We start from the raw sequence: 13,897 nt of genomic DNA on the forward strand, positions 1-13,897 counted from the left end.
TAATAGTGCTGTTGTCTTTGACTATTTCTAGGTGTTCAGATTCATCATTCAGCCTCAGCGCTTGCCTCCAGGTTGGCTGGAGGCCATAGTTCCTTGGGCTCGGTGTGGTCACTTCTGAGACCCTGGAGACTGGCACGGCAACGACAGGCTTCTCGCCACGAAACCTGGCAGCTCGGACGTGACAGTCGATAATAACACCTCTTACTGTGGTGAGCTTTGCATGTTGCTCCAGTAAAGAGCAATGATAACCACAGCACCGCATTTTCGCAGAGGTGACACTAGGGGCACAAGAATCGGGTGGTATCTGATTCCCACCCATGTCATCGCCCAGACAGCTAGGACCAGGCCTGGAAATGAAGACTTGCACCTTTAGCAAACATTTTTCAAGGTCGAGCTTGAGCGGCTCGAGGTTTACCACTTCCAGATGCGCTGACGTTTGATGGGCCGAATATATCTAGGACAATTGAAAACTCGGTGATAGAGCTGAGACGGGGGGTTTTCCCCCGGCGCAGTAACTTTGCTCTTGGCCGCTGACGAAGGAGACGAGATTGGTGCAATGGAAGTGGCAGTCTTATATGTTCCACGACAACAGACCTTTGCAAAATCTACCTTGGGTGTAGCCGAGCTAGGCTAGGCTTGCCTGGAACAACGGTGCAACAAAAAGATGACAGAAAGGTGCAAATATATAATCATTTACTCAACAAGGGCTACTCCCCTTGCAAGAAAATCAATCTTTTTGTCTTGCTTAGTCTTTTTGCGAACTTTTTCTTCCAAAGTGGCAAGTATAAAACGTTTCTTCAAACACCTGAAATGGAGACCGGGGAAAGCGGCCAGGCAGACAAGGAAGTGGTAACGTCGGTCCACTGCCGCAGTGCCGCGTTCGCTCAAGGCCCCACTCTACCAGGGCTAGTCTCCACTTTGCCTCATCAGGAGCGCGGGGCTGCTCGGAGCTCGTGAAGCTGTTCATGACGACCAACCATCAATCGAGTGGAAGCATTTGCTGGTAAACCCAACGTGTTTGCGCCCGCCACAGGCTACCAAAACATACATCAAATTGAAATCCAAATACTGCCACGCGAGAGTATCCGTGTCCACCGAGAGCCTGCGAATAGAAGTTTCAGGCTTGGAATCAAAATAAGAGGGCAGATAGGCCGATATTGAAAAGGAGCATCCGGTGTCACCATCGGCCCTCACAAACGGCAAGCTTTTCTTCATCAGCCTCTGCCTGGCGTAAGGGCGTGTCAAGTCTCCACGAAGGGCGCCATGGCTTCAGAAATGGAGACCAACCCACTCATATCAACACAAAAGTCCGACTCTGAGCTCCATGTCGGCCTGCACCCTCTCGTGCTTCTTACTGTTTCCGACTACATAACAAGGCACACCCTTCGGGGGCAGACATGTTCCATAGTTGGAGCGATTCTCGGCCAGCAAAATGGAACTAAAATCACAATGGAACATGCTTTTGAGTGCTTGACACAGTCCCTACCCAATGGCGATCTTTCTCTAGACCAGGATTGGTTCACCAATAGGCTAGACCAAAGTAAGTGCCGCCAACCCTGTTCTGTGAGGACTTCGTGTTTGCTGACCTGTCACCCTCAATTCCAGTGAAACTTGTTCACAAGGATCGCAATTTGGACCTCGTTGGCTGGTTCACCTTACTCCCCCGCGCTGGTCCCGATCAACGGCTTCTACAGCTACACAACCAAATCCTCGCCGTCAACGAGTCTGCCGCTCTACTGGCTCTCCATCCCGAAGACATCGCCGCGGCTGCCGGCAGCAAACTACCCGTCACGATATACGAGACAGTCCTCGAGTCCGATGATCAGAGGCAGAACCAGTCTACCGGTGGCGATGAGGAGATGAAGGACAGCGGGAACGAGTCTGCCGAGACTTCACTGAAGCCCAGGTTTCGCGAGCTGCCTTATTCTGTAGAGACGGCCGAGGATGAGATGATCAGCATGGCCTTTGTCGCCCGCGGTGGTGCCAACGCTGGAACTACGACCGTGGTTGACGACCCAGCGAACCGGAAGAAGTCATCAGTCTCGTCCGTTCAGGTTGACACGAAAGGCAAGCGGAGAGCGGTGACCAAGGAGGAAGAGGAAGAGGAAACGGGCGCTGCTGAGCCCGTCCCCTTGTCTCGCGAAGACGAGGAGCTCGTTTCGACCCTCACGGCCAAGGCAAACGCCATCAAGATGCTTTCGGCCCGAATCCAACTCATCACAAAGTATCTGGAGGGATTACCTCCATCGTATCTATCCGGAGACCAGAGTAGATCGGCTCTGGACGTCTCGCATCAAACCAGTGGCACCACATCCCCGTCTCCGGTCTTGCTACGGTCGATCCAGGCATTGGTTAACCGGATCCCACTCCTGATTCCCTCATCGACGGAAGCATTCAAGCAAGACATGCTGAGCGAGGCAAACGACGTACAGATTGTTTCACTTCTTAACGACGTCTTGCAAAGCGTCAACGAGCTGAGGGACGTTGGCAAGAAGTTTCATGTGGTGGAGCTGGCTAAACCACGCAAGGGCGACAACTCTTCATTACTTGGGATCCAGCAACAAATGTCTACCGCGGGCGATATCATGTCGTGAGTAGTACGTCGAGGCGGTACAATAGCAACTATCTGCCTTTTTTGGGTTGATATGGTGAATGATGTTAATGGCGTTTGATGATATTCTCATTTTGGAGCGATACGTAATAGAATTTTCACTTTGGCAATCAAGAATGCTGCAGAAGCACTAGGAACAGCATGAATTACCAATGACGTTACGCAAGCGGGAGTCGTGGAGTGTTTTAGCCTTGTGGACATTCATGGGTAAAGTTTACTTACCCTTTATCTGGCTTGGAGGATAATCGTGCTACAGTAGCCGCTTGCTTGAGCTTTCGCCAAGGCCCAGGATGGCGAAAGCGGGACAAAAAGTACGACTGGCATGGATCGTGGTAGTGCTGCATGGTCGACAGAAGTACACAGAAAAAGAGATATTTTTTTCTGATTACTATTTCGCAGGCTCCCGTTTCTATCCATGTATGACATTGGGTTATAGCCCACACATATAGAGCAACAGATCCCCCTTAGATTGAGCACAGTAATAATACATAGTCGGTCTAGTCTTTGAGATATTGTACATCCAATCTTCTAAACATTCCCCCTTCATCCGATAGCTTTCTCGCGAGGCCCAACAACACGCTCAAAAGTGTCGAGCTCCATGTCTAGAGAATGCCTACCGCCAGTCTTGCCCCGAAGCAGCTGGTCATAGTTGAGCATCTCGGCAAAGGGGATCCTGGCCTTGATCTCCAACTGCCGCACCAGGCCCTTCTTAGGATCGCGCAGCGACTGGATGGTGTCGTACGGGTCGCGGGGCACGTAGACGTCGTCGAGGTTGATCCTGTCGGCGGGGTCGACGCCGCCGCTCGCCTCGTCGTACTTTTCGTTGCGGTCCACGACTGCATAAACCACGCCGCCGCGCGCGCCACCAATGTCCTTTTGCACGGCCTCGGCGGCGCCCTCGGGGCAGACGATCGAAACCTTCATAACGGGCTCGAGGATGCCGACCTGGGACTTGGACTGCGCATCCTTGAGGATGGTTTTGACGGCGTTGTAGGCAGCCTTGACGTTGTGCGACGGCGGCGTGTTGGGCCCAAAGTAGTCGGTCGACGGGTTGTAGTCGATGGTCACCAGCGTGCCGTGCACGGGGCGGCGCAGGCGCGGGCCCATGCGGAGCGCGGCGCTCGCGCCGTTGAGAAGCTCGTGCCGTGTGCGCTCATAGTCAAAGCCCTCGGGGAAGGTGCCGTAGTCGTTCTTCTTGATCTTGATCTCGATCAGGTTGTTCTCGTCAGCCCGCACCATGTCCTTGGAGATGGCGCGTGCCGATTTCTTATCCTCTTGGTCTGGGAGCGGCTGCAACGTGACGGTGCAAGCTGCCTTGCCGGCCTTGCCTCCGACTGTTTGGTCGAATACGAAGCGATTGGGTGCCAAGGACTCCAATAAACATTCTTTGTATTCGACTTCGATGCCAAAGATGGTTGCTTCGACACGGTATACGTTTTTGAGGCGGTCTAGCAGGACCTCGAGGTGCAGCTTGCCCATACCCGAGAGGATAAATACTTCATCGCGCTCGTTGTAGCTATACCGCAGGCTGGGATCCTCACGAGAGAGCCGCTCGAGTGCTGTCTCGAGGTCTTTAATGTTGCCACGGGCCGCCGGTGCCATGGTGATGAATGCCACCGGGTTTGGTATCTCGGCCGGTCGGATCTGCACCCTAGCCATAGGGCCTTCCGAGGCACTGCGGAAGCCTCCGTTGACCAGTATCAGCGTGTCGCCCGTCTTGGCGTCCTTGAGACCCTTGAGCGCGCCGATCTGCCCTGTTGATAGATGAGGGATGAGCTGGGTCTTGTTGGCAGAGATCTGCAGCATGCTGAGCGCCCTTTCCCGCTTGTGGCGGTTAGAGTTCCAAACCTCGGCGTCAGCGGGAAGCGTGCCATGATAGACGCGCACAAATGACAGCATGCCCCGTGACATGTCGTTCCTGTTGAAATCGGCCGCCACCTTGAAGACGGACGCGACAGCAGTAACGGTGCCTTTTTTGTTGCCGAACTGCTTCTTCTTTCCGACTGGCTGTGCCTTGGTGCTGGCATCGATGACATTCTCAAGGTCCGAGCGAACGCCGTCCAGCGAAACCTCTACAGGTGGTCGCTCGTTGGCGTTGGGTAGATAATCTACCACGGCATCCAGCAGGGGGTCGATGCCGATGTTGCGTAGACTCGAACCTGCAAACACAGGCACCAGCTTGCCGCTGCCGTCGCTGATGAGTTCACGTATGGTCCTTTTCATGACCTCCGGGGTGATGTTTTCCAGATCACCCTCTAAGAGTCGCTCGTCATGCTCACATAGGATATCAACCAGCGCGAGGTGCGCCTCGTCCAGCTGTGTCAGGAGATCCGGGTTCGTTTCGGCTAGCAACTTCTTCAAATTTTCGGTGTTGTATGAAGCCTTGGTACCGCCAGACTTCCACCTGATTCCCGTCCGTGTTATGACATCAACCACGCCGACAAAAACGTCCTTCTCCCACCAGGGGATCTGGCACACGAGCGGCCAGGCGTTCAGACGTGAGGCTATCTCCGACACGGAGCGCTTGAAGGAGGCGCCGTCGCGGTCTAGCTTGTTGACGTACATGATTCGCGGGATGCGGAACTGCTGTGCTGACTGCCAGACGCGCTCCGTGTGGGCTTCGACGCCTTTGACTCCGTCCATGATGCACACGGCGCCGTCGATGACGGGCATGCATCGGTCCACCTCGAAACGGAAGTCTTGATGGCCGGGGGTGTCGATGAGATTGATGGTCTTTGGGGGGTTCCCGGGACTGCAATCTGACGGTAACGGCCATTGAAAGGTAATGGCTGCAGACTGAATGGTAATGCCACGGTCACGTTCCATAGGAAGGAAGTCCGTGACAGTGTCTCCGCTGTCGACATCTGAAAGAATTGTTAAATCAATTCATTAACAACTCCACAAGTGGCAGCCTGTTGTTCCTACTTACTGCCTAGGTGTTTTGTCACACCGCTGTGGAAGAGCATTCGTTCTGTGGTTGTGGTTTTGCCCTTATAACTATGTTAGCTCAAGTCCTTGAAGTTAAATGAGGCCAAACAGTGGTGCAACCACATCAACTCCTCATGCTCACCGGTGTTGAAGGACTAGAGGCGCATAAATACTATTTAACACATACCGCATCCACATGGGCAATGATGCCAATATTTCGAATATCTTCTACTTTGGCATCGTAATATGACGAGGCAGGACTACTGTAGAACCTGCTGCCGAAATCAGTCCTTAAAAGGATAGCGGCCGCTTGAGGTAAACGAGACGACTCAGCGGGCCGGGTGTATTGAAGCCATTGCCATGATGCTGAAGGCAATTGGCGACGACCAGGTCGAAAGCGACAGACTGGGAGGGTCCGGAGCAGCATTATGAGTAGCGAGAAAGAAAGTCGGAAATAAACAAACAGATATGAATACAAATCAGAGCAGTTTACGTCCCATCGAGTCTCAAAGTTGACATTGCTGTTACCAAAAGAACTTTAAGGTGTCGCACATCTTTGGGCCCAAACGTCTGTATATGTTTACAGAACAGTGACCACCGACTAGTCGAGGCTGACAGCCAATTTAAGTAGTGATATAGAGATATGAGACTGGGTAGGTAGGTGTGTTTTTATTCGGTTCACAAGCAAGCAAGTGCTTCTTTTGGGAGATTTTGATCGCAAGGATCCTGGTCCAAGTTCAGAAGATGTGGGTCTAAATGCGTTAGGTGGCTGGCATTTCGAGCTGTTGAGCTTGCGAAGATGGTTTTGGAGGGTTTCCCTGATATACGAAAATGGATACTAACTCAGTCCAGTTCAAAATTGATGGATACTAGGAGTATATCAAAGCAAGAGGAAAGTTGGTAGTACAGCACTGCTCCTTTCTAGCTCTACACGATGTGAATGGTGAACAGGAAATACCTGCAATTTAACGGACGCATCAAGAGCTTGCCGTGGTTGAAGAGTGGGGATGAACTGACGTCTATGGTCTGTGCGCAGTTCCCCATGGCAAGAGCTGGAGACAGAGAGCGAAAGAGCTTGGTTTCCATGGTGGGGAGAAGCTCTGCTCCAGCAGCTGACAGATTGACTGACAAGTGCAGGCAGACACTGGACGTCTCTTGCTTGCTCACAGCTCGGTCTGCCTTTCTTGTAGGCGTCACTACTCCAGCTCGAATATTTTATTTCAATGCGCATTTTAAGAGCAGGTTGAATATCCCCTGACCTTTCCGCATTGGCCTTCAACTTTTTGTTTCATTGCGGTTGCTTGTTAGCACTTGACCCGGACGAAACAAAAGTTGCGACGGCTAAGTGATTGGCTACAATTCCCGACCTGACCAACACGCTGGAGCGTCGACAGCCGGATCAGGTTTCGGCTCGCCAGCCAGGCAACGCAACGTAATTCGCACGCACTTTAAAGTCCTCCACCAACCACATTTCTTCGTCACCACAAACAGCAACAGCCCAAACATTTACCATGGACTATAGCTCATCGATTAACGAGGCCGACAACCCACACGGCGCATCGCCATGGGGTTCTCCCGGAACTTCGCCGCAACATAACCGCACTACCTTTAACGCCGCCGCCACCGCCGCCCCACCCCCGACCTACCAGTCTTTTGAAGCCGCGAGCAATGGCCTGGGCGTCTCAGAGGACGAAGGTGGCTTTGGGGATACCGATACCGGGTTTGCAAGGCCAAGCACGGCGAGCACAGCTGCCGCCTCGGATGCCTTGACTGATGAGTCGAGGACCGAGGCTGGAGAATCTCAAGAGGAGCACGACCAAGATAGTCAAGCTACTGCCCCGACTGAGGGTGCCGCTCATGCAGATGCTACTACGCGGCAAGAGCAACAGCCACAGCAGGGAAGAGCTGAGGAACAGCAGGCAGCCCAAGCCCAACGGCCAGCACAACCTCTGTACAAGCTGCAAGCCAAGATAACTGGTTTAGAGCGAACCGGCCGCAAAGACCCTATTCTGAGGTTTGACGTACATGTACGCAAAAGTCCAGTCAGTCAGCTATGATTGCACCACATCACTAACGCTGAGACCGTCCAGACCAACTTACCCAACTTCCGGACGACACAATACCGCGACATCCGTCGGCTCCACTCGGAGTTTGTCAAGTTCGGGGAACACCTGATATCCGCCAACCCCGACGCTGTGGTACCTGCTGTTCCACCTCCGATCACCTCGGCTGGTGCTGGGACAGACGAGGACGAGGCTCGAGTCAAGGCTTTGATGCAGCGATGGCTTAACTACGTTTGCAGCAACGAGGTTCTCCTCAGGGATGACGAAATGATCCTGTTTGTCGAGAGCGATTTCGGCTATAGCCCAATGGTGAAGAAGAAGCAACCGGCAACGGGCGTGCGCCGCAAGATCTTGAAGCAGTTCGCCCCGCCGCCTGACGACACGCCCGAGCTGCAGGAGGCCAGGCCTATCGTGAAGCTGTTTTATCTTGGTGCCATGGACGCTGGGCACAAGGTCGACAAGCTTGTGAAAGCCAGAAGAGGTTAGTGGCTTTGTTTAGGTTTTGGCCAGTATGAAGAGCCGCGGAACCATCAACTAACACAACATGCAGGACTTGGGCTCGCCGAATCCGACTTTGGCGTTAAGCTTGGCGGCATGCATGTGCAGGAGCTCCACCAAGGCCTGGGCAACGCTTACCGCAAGCTGGGGAAGGTCATTCAGACTGTTGGTGACTGTCATGCTGCTCAGGCAACAGCAGAGGCGACGACGATGGGAGACCCGCTGCAGTATCACTCATCTGATGCCTTTATTGTGAAAGAAACTCTGACAAACCGTCAGATTCTTATTCGAGAATTTTTGCAGGCGCAGGAGACGACAAGGAGCAAATTGAGCGCAACTGATAGGTTACGCGCAAGCTCTAACGTGCGGCGGGAGAAGGTCGACGAAGCCATCGCAGCACTCGATGAGGCACGGCACAACGAGGTCCAGCTGTACCACAAGACCTCAAGGGTAACGCAAAACCTCGTCCAGGAACGTCGCAAGTGGTTCGCCCGCACGTCCGCCGACCTGCGCCTCAGCATCAGGGAATATGTACTGCGGGAAATAGAGGCCGAGAGGCGAACGCTGGCTCTCCTCGAAACGGTGAGGCCGGATATTCGCAGCATCGACTCGTCAGGAGGTCTGAGCAGACTTGGACGCGAGGCGCACCCAACACCTCCCAGGCGTGTCAGCATGGCCGCCAGCCAAGGACCCAAAGGCGACGCGTGGAGCGGCGTGCCCCGGCGTTCAGATGCCGCCGTGAACCGTAGCCTTTCCGCTTCTACTGGCAGCATAATCGCTGCCGGACTAGGTGAAGAGGGTCAGGTCGATGGAGACATGGCGCCGGCTAGGACGCGGACGCAGGCTGAAGAGGACGATGACGACCGGTTGGACGCGAGGAATGCAGCGAGCAGATTGGCAACTAGCACGTTCTGAACCACGACTTGAATTCATTTTCTTTTTTTCCAAAAAAAAAAAATCATATTAGGCTCGTATAACCGGTTCTTGGTCGTCGTGGCTCCGCCGGAAGATTGTGTTATTTTTTGGTGATAACAAGGGCAGGGCCGGTTTTTCCCCTCTCAACGGAAGGGAATGAGATACTTATTCTTTGCCGACCAGGTTTGATGTACGTAGCTCACAAAGGTACCGGTCTCCCCGCACTTATCTTTTCAGTCCTACTGCTCCTGGTATTATGTCGCAAGACAAAATACCAAGCTAAACCGTGACTTTCCTAGCAAATGTCTGCTCCTTCCCAGCTGGGAGTACTTTTTGGAAGTGGAACACGAAATCGTCATGTAGAGGCGAACTCAACATCCGGCATGAGACCTAAGCCACTGGTACAAACGACAGTACCTAGTGATAGGAATCTCATGGGCAACTGAACAGCACATCTATCGAATCCATGCTACTGCATATATTGTTTACAGTACCAACCCTTATTCCGCTCAAGGAAAGAGCGACACGTGGATTATCACAAGTAGTCATCTTCTATTTTCATATTCTCATCAAAACCAACTGAGATGTGCTGAAATACAGCCCGCGGCAGTCAACAGCTCTGGGTTCTTCAACTTGCTCCGGCTCACACTGAATCCATATAATATTTCAACACAACCTGATTCCCTCTTCTTCAGCTTGCTTTCTATTACAAAGTTGAAAAGAACGAGGTTGAGTTGAAATATACTAACAAACGCTTTTTGCCATCAACCTACCCTCACCTTCACTACCAATCACTACCTACTTATTCACCTTCAATTGTATATACTAGCAACTGACCAACATTGGTCTTGCTTGGTCTTATTCACTCATTCTTTCAACTTGATCTTCTGGCACACAGCTTGGGCAAATCCGAGCAGGGCTCAACATGGCTTCACCCACCCAACCGGAGCCTGGCGGTAGCTCCCATTTGCAGACCGCGACGCACAGGTCCCAGCATGGTGCTTCTTCCACCAATCGACCCCCCGATGAAGAAATCTGTTCCGTGAAGCGTCTCTTAGAGCTTTGTCGAGAGACTTCGGTCGACAAACTTGAGAATGGTCTCAAACTTGGCATCGAGCTTCTGCAGGAACTATGGCCGGTTGTTCACGATCTCAACTCTCCTAGCGGAAATCGGCACCTCAAGACGATAGAAGGTCTTTTGCAAGCTGGCAAGCGTACTCGAACCGTCATTGGTGTTGTGGGAAGCACTGGATCGGGCAAATCATCGGTCTTGAATGCTATTCTGAACGAGTCGCAGTTAGTATAACCCCCCATACCTGTCCCCATCCAACCGAGGTAGTCGACATTTTGATTCATGGCGAGGGGATGCCTTGTTTCTGTCAGCTAATGTTGGATTTACCTTGTATAGACTGCTTCCCACCAACTGCATGCGAGCCTGCACGGCCTCAGTTACCGAGTTGAGCTTCAACTATTCGATAGACCCCAGCAAGAGATACTACGCTGAAGTCGAGTTCATCTCCACTGAGGATTGGGCCAGCGAGCTGGAGCTTTTTTGGGATGATTTGATTGATTCCAACGGCAAGATTCGCCCAGAAGCCAAGGCCAAAGATGGGGATGCAAGAATCGCCTTTGACAAGGTCAAAGCTGTTTACCCAACTTTTGGAAAGTCTGCCTCATCAGTCTACGACCATAAAGAACTGGCTAAAGAACCGATGGTCCTGGAAGTGCTCGGAACCACGAAAAAGATTCAGGCAAAAACGGCGGCAGAATTTGCCATTCAGCTTAAACCATACATCGACTCGAAGGAGCGCGGCGGCAATACCGATGTGATGGAAGCATGGCCGCTCATCAAGGTTGCTCGTATTTACATCAAAGCAGACGCCCTGGCGAACGGGGTTGTCCTCGTGGATCTACCAGGAGTCCACGATAGCAATGGAGCACGAGCGGCCGTCGCTGACAAGTTCATAGAGGAGTGTAGCGGACTGTGGATTCTCGCGCCAATTCAACGTGCAGTAGACGACAAGTCGGCCAAGACGTTGATGGGGGCTGCTTTTAAGGAGCAACTAAAATTCGACGGAATGTTTGACAAAGTGACATTCATCTGTTCCAAGACGGACGATATCCCCGTCTCTGAGGCGGTCCAGAGCCTCAAACTGGATGAAATGGCCCAAGAACACTGGAAGCGTGTCGACGAAATTCAACGCAAGCGCCGTCGTGCCACGGTAGAAAACGAAAAGCTCGAGTTCAAGCGGGACTCGCTTGAACAGGACAAAGATCAGAAGTGGGAGGAGCTTTCCAAATGGGACGAATTGTCTAGAGACTTCAGTAGGGGGTTGCCAGTTCACCCGCCGCCACCAGAAGTGGTGTCCAGGAAACGCAAGCACCGGACTCGCCAGACATGCGATCGCAAGGATCGCCCACCCGAGGCTGGCGAAGAGGCTCTCTCGAGTGAAGACGAACTTGCAGATGATGAACAAACTGGCAGTAACCCAGCGATGACCCAGCCTTTGACACGTACGGAGATTGACCAAAAGATTGCTTCACTCAAGGAGACTTTGGCACAACTGAAACCACAGCTGCATGAGGCCGAAGCAGAGATCTACCAGTCCTTCAAGACGTTGAAAGAGAAGTTGAAGGCTTTCAAGAAGGAAGAAGCTGAGCTGCAGAGTGCATTTAAGGCGATGTGTATCAAAGGCCGAAACGATTATTCCCGCAAGGCGATCCAGCGGGACTTTGCCTTGGGGATTAAAGAGCTAGACGAGGCGGCTCAGATTGAAAAAGACGAGAGTTCATTCAATCCCGACGTGGACTTTCGTGACTACGCCAAAGTCGCTGATTCTCTTCCCGTCTTCTGCGTTAGCAGTCGAGCCTATCAGCAATTGTGTGGCCGCAACAAGCGAGACAGGTTCGAAATTGAAGGCTTTAGCTGTGTGGAGGATACGGAGATTCCTCAGCTTGTCAAGCATGCCCAAGGGACGACCGAGGTCACCAGAGTCGGCCAGTGCAGGCGTTTCCTGAACGAACTGCTCCGGCTAGTCGTGTCAATGTTAATATGGACAAGCTCCCGTGAAGTCAAAACGGAGATGACTCTTGAAAAGCAAAACTTCATTCAAGAGGTTTTGCGTCGAGAGCTTAAGGCTTTTGAGCAAGTAAGTCTCATGTCGGGGTTGCAAATATGCTGATCTGTACAACTAACTAATCATGACACCCCAGGCCCTGGCTACGGCAGTCGATCTCTGCGTGACAACAATTGAAAATCACTTCTGCAACTTGATCTTCTCAACTATTGGCTCCAAGATCCCAGCAGCCAAATCCGCTGCCGTAGATGTTTGCCGAGGCTGGAGTGCACCCAAACGTGAGGGCGGTATGTACTGGCAAACTTACCGGGCTACACTCAAGCGCAAGGGTCAGTATCATGGTGCTGCTGGCCCAAGAAATTTTAATCGCGACCTCCTTAAGCCCATCATTCCGCCTCTTGCGTCGGCCTGGGAAAAGACGTTCCAGCGACGAGTCCCCGTCGCGCTCGACACGTTCACTACTTCGGTCCAAACAGCCTTGCGTGTCCTACACACTCAGGTCACCAACGCGAACAACCCCCCGGGTCCCAACCAAGATCTTACCACCCTGGGCTGGCAAATGGATAGATACTTGGCAGCTGCAGCTGGGATTCCGGATCTTCTGGAGCAACAAATAAGCAACGCCCAGCGCCAGGCCAGTCGTCAACTCACGCCCGTCATTGTTCTCAAGATGACACCTGGGTACCGTAAGGCTTCAGAACAAAAAGGTATGTGCCTTTTCTTTCTTTTATTTTTTTTCGCCCACTAACGATCTCTGCCTTCTCATCACTGGGAAGTTCTTTCTATTAATCTGTACGGCTGACTGAACCGATAACCTCCAGGGGTTGGCTTATACAAGCATATGAAAAGCATCATGGCTGGTCATGTCGAAATAGTCCGGAATACTATGTTCGAGCAAGCCAAGGAGGCGATGCAGGGGCATTTACAAGCAATAATAGACAATGCCGAAGAAACCCTGACGAATATAGCATCAGATATCAAGGCCGTGATACTCGAAGATTATGCAGGCGTGCTGCTGAGGAACAATACCGGGCACGAAAGCAACAATGCGCAGCACCTGGTAAACAATGCTGAGCAGTTGAGAAATAATGACGAGCACCTGAAAAAAATCGCAGAAATCCTCGCCACTGTGAACAAGCATTTCTCACCTGCTTATGAAGCTGCCCCGGCTACAGGAACGGTCAAAGAGTAAATCACCTCTTTGACTCAACAACCCATCGTTGAAAACCCGAGTCCAAAACTGGGAAGTAAAGGCACAAACATGTCAGTGCTGCTCAAAAGGAGGCCTAATTGTGGATCAACCATGCTTCGGGTCTCCGTTTCTTTACTAATGCTCGGCGGGAATCTGCCTCTTTGGTTTTCTTTTGCTCGTTTCCACTCTGCCGGGTATATATCTCGGCCACAACTGCCTTGTGGTTAGGCTACTACATCAAGTGGACTGAAGATCATGAGCCTGAGATGCGACCGAACTGCATTTCAAATATTTCCTGCAACCGATTATTTCTTTTCCCCCCATATAGACAAAAGTTTGGGATGAACGTCTTTTATTTGGCGAGATGTCATTGGGTACCAAACCTGTGCCTCAAATTCATTGAACCACCGTTAATTTTCTCCAGGAGAGCTTAAACGGGATCATATCGGAATTCTTTTGCAACCCCCAGAGGGCACGACTTGGTCTGGAAGGCCTGCCAAACGGTTAACGAGGTCACACTATCTTCTACAATTAGCTTCTTTACTCATTTGCAGATAGCTGCATTTCACTAATCGATGCTTTACAGTTCTGATCCTTCGCAAGTAAAGAGACT

General features: G+C 52.0%; 4 protein-coding genes across 4 annotated transcripts; 3 read left to right on the forward strand and 1 right to left on the reverse strand.

Moving 5' to 3' along the window:
• Positions 1 to 969: 969 nt before the first annotated feature.
• MGG_01432 (uncharacterized protein) lies at positions 970 to 3,152 on the forward strand. Its single transcript, XM_003714333.1, has 2 exons — positions 970 to 1,540; positions 1,606 to 3,152. Exons 1-2 carry the CDS (start codon positions 1,264 to 1,266, stop codon positions 2,592 to 2,594), a joined length of 1,266 nt encoding a protein of 421 aa, XP_003714381.1. The 5' UTR covers positions 970 to 1,263; the 3' UTR covers positions 2,595 to 3,152.
• MGG_01433 (elongation factor G) lies at positions 2,936 to 6,217 on the reverse strand. The gene is made up of 3 exons (XM_003714334.1): positions 5,727 to 6,217; positions 5,541 to 5,601; positions 2,936 to 5,475 (listed from the first exon to the last, which is right to left on the reverse strand). The coding sequence occupies exons 1-3, from the start codon at positions 5,964 to 5,966 to the stop codon at positions 3,155 to 3,157; spliced, it is 2,622 nt and encodes an 873-aa protein (XP_003714382.1). The 5' UTR covers positions 5,967 to 6,217; the 3' UTR covers positions 2,936 to 3,154.
• Positions 6,218 to 6,572: 355 nt separating this feature from the next.
• MGG_01434 (vacuolar protein sorting-associated protein 17) lies at positions 6,573 to 9,369 on the forward strand. The gene is made up of 3 exons (XM_003714335.1): positions 6,573 to 7,566; positions 7,630 to 8,083; positions 8,153 to 9,369. The coding sequence occupies exons 1-3, from the start codon at positions 7,051 to 7,053 to the stop codon at positions 9,013 to 9,015; spliced, it is 1,833 nt and encodes a 610-aa protein (XP_003714383.1). The 5' UTR covers positions 6,573 to 7,050; the 3' UTR covers positions 9,016 to 9,369.
• A 571-nt stretch (positions 9,370 to 9,940) lies between these two features.
• On the forward strand, positions 9,941 to 13,345 carry MGG_01435 (uncharacterized protein; the record flags this gene model as incomplete). The annotated part of the gene is made up of 4 exons (XM_003714336.1): positions 9,941 to 10,311; positions 10,424 to 12,164; positions 12,229 to 12,799; positions 12,914 to 13,345. The coding sequence occupies 4 exons, from the start codon at positions 9,941 to 9,943 to the stop codon at positions 13,282 to 13,284; spliced, it is 3,054 nt and encodes a 1,017-aa protein (XP_003714384.1). The 3' UTR covers positions 13,285 to 13,345.
• Between the last annotated feature and the right edge of the window lie 552 nt (positions 13,346 to 13,897).

Source organism: Pyricularia oryzae, chromosome 2 (genome assembly GCF_000002495.2).
Source record: "Pyricularia oryzae 70-15 chromosome 2, whole genome shotgun sequence".
Classification (NCBI taxonomy): Eukaryota; Fungi; Ascomycota; class Sordariomycetes; order Magnaporthales; family Pyriculariaceae; genus Pyricularia; species Pyricularia oryzae.